Source organism: Chinchilla lanigera, unplaced genomic scaffold (assembly GCF_000276665.1).
Source record: "Chinchilla lanigera isolate Chin_1 unplaced genomic scaffold, ChiLan1.0 scaffold00004, whole genome shotgun sequence".
In the NCBI taxonomy this organism is placed as follows: Eukaryota; Metazoa; Chordata; class Mammalia; order Rodentia; family Chinchillidae; genus Chinchilla; species Chinchilla lanigera.
Genome location: NW_004955405.1, coordinates 40376640 through 40382639, shown reverse-complemented (window position 1 = coordinate 40382639; position 6000 = coordinate 40376640). Strand labels below are relative to the sequence as shown.

General features: G+C 44.6%; 1 protein-coding gene across 2 annotated transcripts in view; it reads right to left on the bottom strand.

Moving 5' to 3' along the window:
• The window catches only part of Polr3b (polymerase (RNA) III (DNA directed) polypeptide B), a 98157-nt gene that overhangs the window by 68806 nt on the left and 23351 nt on the right, over positions 1-6000 (bottom strand). For both annotated transcript variants that reach the window (XM_013519054.1, XM_005374620.2), the window contains exon 11: positions 2789-2908. In XM_013519054.1, coding sequence (XP_013374508.1) covers positions 2789-2908 — 120 coding nt within the window. The remainder of the gene's footprint in view (positions 1-2788; positions 2909-6000) is intronic.

Here is a 6000-nt window from a genome sequence, read left to right as displayed (position 1 = left end):
CGGGGGGCTCCACAATTTTACTCTTGCTATTAGTGAATTCCACTACATAACACGGGGTGTTAGTATTCTGTATGTGTTCCAAAAAGTTCACTTTCCTTCAAATAAGTTTTATTTCTTCTCTGGGTCAATGTATTCTCTATCACTGAGAATTTTGGAATATGTTAAAAGATATTAATTTGGAATGTGGTAAAATAAAAAGTAGGCCTAAAAGCTACTTTGTCATCTTGCAACCACAATTACATCACCAAGAAAGGTCTTTAAAAAGAACAGTTTCGTGTCCACCTTCAAAACACCTTACAGCCAAAATACCCATAACCACAGTATCTGACAGCTATAAACGATCCAAGTTCTCAATATTTACAAAGCTCTATGGCTCATTTTATCTTTCTCAATGAGGCAAGTTGTGAAAAGCTACCTTTTCGGCTGGGCGTGGTGGTGCACACTGTAATCCCTGCACTCAGAAAGCTGCGGCAGGAGGCTTGCTGTGAGTTCAAAGCCAGCCTGGGCTACAAGTAAGTTCAAGGCCAGCCTGAACTGCATAGTGAGACCCTGTCTCAAAAAGACAAAACAAAAAAGAAGCTGGCTTTTCTAATTGGATTAACTTTGCTTATAAATGAGAAAAATGAAGCAAATTTTCATTAACCAAACCTTCAGCTTTCAGCTAGGCCCATTTCGCCCTTCCCTCCTGCGCATGTAAATACTGGTAGGTTCTCCTGAGAAACACACAAGAGGTGGGGTGTGTATTTACAGCAAATGTCCCTGCTGTACTCTGTATGGCTCCGGAACCCTAACTCATGTCACCGTGCTGTGACCACTACAATACTACAAAGTAAGCCCGACGTCTGCACTGTGACATGTTAGCTGCTGCAGTTTCCCAGGATGTTCCCAGAGTCACGTGGACGGTGGGAACCGGCATCACTTTTCAGTCCAGTATCAGTGATGGTTCAGATACTCCTTTGTGAGATGCTACCAGACGGAGGAGGATGTTTAACCTTACCTTGAGGAGAGGGCTCCAGGTTCGAGTGGTGCCTGGCCACCGCAGAGGAGTGGTGGGCACCAGAGTCACTGGGCCAGGGGCTGGGCTGCCCCAGGGTCCGATATCTCAGCAGGTCCAGGGTGGCACTGATGCTACCAGTGCAGGGGGTGCTCTCTGAGAACCAAACCTCCAAAGGCCCACCGTCTCCCTCGCTGCAAACCCCTAAGCCAGTGCTTTCTACATGCTCATGATTGCAAGTCCCCTCTTATCTCCTAAAAGCACCTTTTATATCACATACGGACAAATACGGTCCTAAACCATTCTGGAAAATGAAGGAATTTTTCCTGGTTTATCTATTCTGACTTTACTCTTCATTGCATTATGTAGACCCAAACTTTTAAAATGGCAATTCAGCCTCACTGTCAGAGTGCAAAGGATAACCGTTTCCATTCAAACCCAGCAAGCACCCGTACAGCGGCCCTCTGTGCACCTAGGCTCTGTGACAGCCTGAAAGCCATCCCACACAGGGAGGACAAGCACAGTGCCGCACAGGCAGCATGTCTTACGGGCAGCTGGGAACACCCAGCTGCACACACAGGACACTGCTGAGCCACAGAGCCCTAGCAGGAGCAGTATTAATGCTTACTACACTGAGGAGAATGCTGGAGCTCAGAAAAGCTGGATTTTGTCTAAGAAAATCGGCTGCGAAGTAAGACATCAGGATCTGAACAACGCTATCTTGGCTCAGCAGTTCTTATGTTTCTACCACCCATTGCTGCTGTTTTAAGTTTAAACCACTTTTCTAGTTATTAAAACAAGCTGAAAATGCAGTTGGGCCTCAGCGTTACTGTTAGGAGTTTTCCAGTTCTTTGGATGGCATCGAGGACACATACATGCCAGCAAAGGGCAGCACCAGAGGCGGTGTTCCTTGCTCACAGGTGCTCTAACATACGAAAATGCATTCCACGTTGCCAGGTGGCAGGCCCTCCACACCACCATAGATCCCTCGACTCCCCTCTTTTAGGGTCGGCACCGAGGTATACATGCAGCCCCTGGACCAGAGCATGCGTGGCACACGGGGTAACTCTGCTTTGCAATAAGCAGCACCTACGTTACGCGGGGCGGAGAGGGCTCTTGCCAACACCTTCCAAGCCGACACAGCCGACCTGCTTAGTGAGTTAATAAAACATAAATGCCATGCACTGGTTCACAGCTTGGGAGACAGATTCTGGGTCTCTCTGCACACACTAATCAGCTGGGTGACAACGCAAATCACTGGCTGATGTGGTCACAAGGACTTCACTGTAAGTGAAGGGGCGGAACAAGTCAGCTCTCAAAGTCAAGATCTGGGGAATGAACTTACTCAGCATTTTAAAAGTTTTTACTGCAGTGACAAAGAACCATACTTAGAATGGTAAACTTAGGTAGATTTCACCACAGTAAGTGAAAGCATATGGGAAAGGCAAGGTAAGCATGTTTTAACTTATTTTAAAAACATGCAACATGCCAGCTCTGTCCTTTAAACCATGAAATCTGGTAACAGTGCTCATGCACCACGTGAATGTAAAGTACTGAGATGGAGAGGACGCTGAGAGAGTGAGTACCACGTGGGGTGGGGGTGAGGACACAGCTAACATTCTGAATACAAAGAACGGCTGGACGCAGAGGGCCACTCCCAGTGGGATACAGTCCTTCAGAATTCTCTCTTAAGTAACACACTTCAAACAGCACGAACATGTCTTCACAATTCTTTACCACAAATTCAAGGATCCCACAATCATTACTACTCACAGTTGCAAAAAGGTTACTCACTGGTACATGGGTCAGAATGGTAGAAGCCAGGAGTTCTCTTGCTTCTTCTATCTTAGTTTTCTTGGGTCCACCTCCCCACATCCTTTGCCTTCTTACTTTATTTCCTATGTATTTTAATGCCTGTAACAACAGATAAGAGTGTTTGAATGACATCACTGGAGATCATTTATTAAGCATCAACTCGTACATATATTATACACAAAAAACAGGAAGAGAAAGAACAGCAGAATTCTGTAAGGGCCTCGCTAGAGAGAAAGCTGCTCTAGGAGTACTCGAAAATCAACATTTACCATGAATCAGTGTGACAAGAGCACAACCACTCGCAAACACCGGCTCCCCTTTAGCTTTAAAAATGGTTTTCCTCCTACAAAATTGATGCCTCATCATTATGAGAAATTTAGAAAATATAGCTAGGCCAAGTGTGAGGGGTGTGTGTGTGAGTGTGTGAGAGTGTGTGTGTGTGTGTGTGTGTGTGTGTGTAAAACAGCCATTAATTATTCACTCAGAGAACCAAAGCTAACACTGTAGGATGGTACTTTTTTCTCTTAAAAAAAAAAAAAAGCACACCATGGAAGACCTCTACACCAAAAGGGACAAGCCACCGCTGAGAGAAGACAAACCCAAATAAACTGAAGGTTATAATCGGACTCTTAACAGGTCTTTCAAACAACAAAGATCAGATGATTTTGGAGTTTTAGGTTCCATAATTTACACAGCAATACAAAGAAATATTTTAAACACTAAAAAAAAAAGTTGGAGTACTTATATTATCTGATTTCAACAATGAAGTTACAGTAATCAGAACAGTGACACTGGTACAACAACAGAAATGGACGAGGACAAGACCAGAAATAAACTCAGGCTCTGCGGTTAACTGACTTTGCACAAAAGTGCCCAAGTGATTCAATGAGAAAGAAAAAGTCTTTCCAACAAACGGTGGTGAAACAATTAAATATTCATACAGTTAAAAAAAAAACCTGAACTTCCACCTTATACCCAATGGAAAAATTAAGGTTGATTTTAGATCTAACATAAAAACTAAACATATGAAGCTTCTACAGGAAATCCTAGACTATGTTCCTGATCTTGGAGTAAGCAAAGATTTCTTTAAACAGGAAACAGAAACCAATAGCCAGAAAGGACAACTCAGTTAGGAAAATGAAGAACTGATCTGAACTGTTCATGACAAAGAAAATACCAATGACCAATACACACCAAACTGTTCAACATCAGTCGTTACCAGGGAAACAAAAATAAACACTACAGTGTGCTCCTACACACCCATTATGACACTTTTTTCCATAAGAATATGACCATATGGTTCTTCTTTTATAATAATCAGGTAGCTGGGTGTGGTGGCGCACACCTGTAATCCCAGCACTCAGGAGGCTGAGGCAGGAGGAGTTGCGAGTTTGAGATGAGCCTAGGTTACAAAATGAGCTCAAAGCCAGCCTGAACTGCATAGTGACCCTGTCTCAAAAAGACAAAAAAGTAATGATAACAATAATCATATACTTTTTAAAAACCTGGCTTTCAGGTCCTCAGAAGCAACGGATGGTACCCTTGATTCTTAACCCTGGAACTCTGCCCCAGATGACCTGTGTGGTAAATTCCTTGTTCAGGCAACAGAACATGGATGTGGCAGTCCTGATCCTGCTTCTCTTTCTCCACTACTCTAACCCTTTTGCATAAGAATTGAGTACTTTCGTGCACCTTTGCCTACATCCATGCCCATTTCATGACCTACCCACGTGTGTGGGAACTCGGTCATCATGCTCTTTGCCTCTTAATGATTGTACAGCGCCTGCAACTACACAGAATCCCCTCCCAGTAATAAGACTTGGACATCAACTCTAGGACCTGCCCTGTTAAAAGCCAGGAGGGCTCCAGACAAGCCCTCAGTGTACTTGCCGCCACGGGCTCCAGTGAGCAGTAACTGTATCACTGACAAGAGCAAGGCAGCAGTGGTGGGAATCACGCCGAGGTGGCAGCTAGGCCGGCCCTAAATGGAGCTGTCATCATTAAATCTTTAACCTCCTGTTCCCTGGGGGGAAAAGGCTGAACATTCCTCACTTCTTTGGGGAAGTGGCACATGACCAGGGAACCCTTTCCATGGAGCACAAGGCCACCGTCCCCTGGACTACCTAATGGTACAGCCGATGTTGTAGCCTTATGTTTTCACAAGGAAGCCAAACTGAGACCCCCAGGGCATCCCGTGCCCCCAAGAACAGCAGTAAATAACTTTTCATCCGCATGCCAGAGCCCATAGCAATGGAGCGGCATGGACCACACTCAGATAATCCAGACAGCAAGCTTCACAGACAGAAGCAATGGTGAGTCTAAAAAGAAAGGCACTGAAACAAAACAAACTCCAAGCCTCGTGGGTGTTCAGCAAGCCATTAAAATGCCAAATCCTCAAAGGTTCCATTCCATGGCACACTGCACCTCCTCACTTTCCTTGAGTCGCCACAACGTTCATGTGTTCGTAACAGAATACGTGTTCGATGGATCAACCATCCGCAGCACTCCTGCTCTGCACCCACCTGTTAGCTGCAAGTAAGCTGCAAGTGGACACCTTAACTCAGCGTGTGTACTCAGAGCTCTTCCAGTCACGGCCTCTGCTCAGGAGCCTGAACGTTTGTCTTTCTCCTATTAACTAGTTAATTATATATTCCCCCTCCATCTTGTTGCTGGCCTGATCTATTAGCTAGCTGAAATTTTCTGTTAGTAGCTGTTTACCAGAAATAAGTTTATGAGTTTCCAAGCCACTGTTAACCCCTGCTCAAACAGTTTTACAACGCTTAGGGTTATTTAACCAACAATGACGATGTTTGCAATAAAATGCATAATGGATCTCATTAAAGCCACTGGAGGGCCATGAAGGGCAATCACCCTGCCGGGACCGGCATAGCTTTCAAGACTAGTGATTTCCCCAAAACTGAAGCTATTATTCCCGTTCACAGGGCAGACTCATATTTTCTGTTTCCTGGATCACCTTCAATGCTGTCTCTTTATGGTCTCAGAACCCCTGAACAATATTACTTCAGTTTGTAACAAAGATTCATGCCTAACAAATAGTTCTTGTTCAATGAAGGCCGAACACAGCATTCCCTGACCCAAACACCTTTTCCTGAAGGTGCTTAACCCATTATTTCAGTCACCTAGCAATAATTAACTGTAGAAAAAGAGGCAATGGTGAGAATAACCCCTAC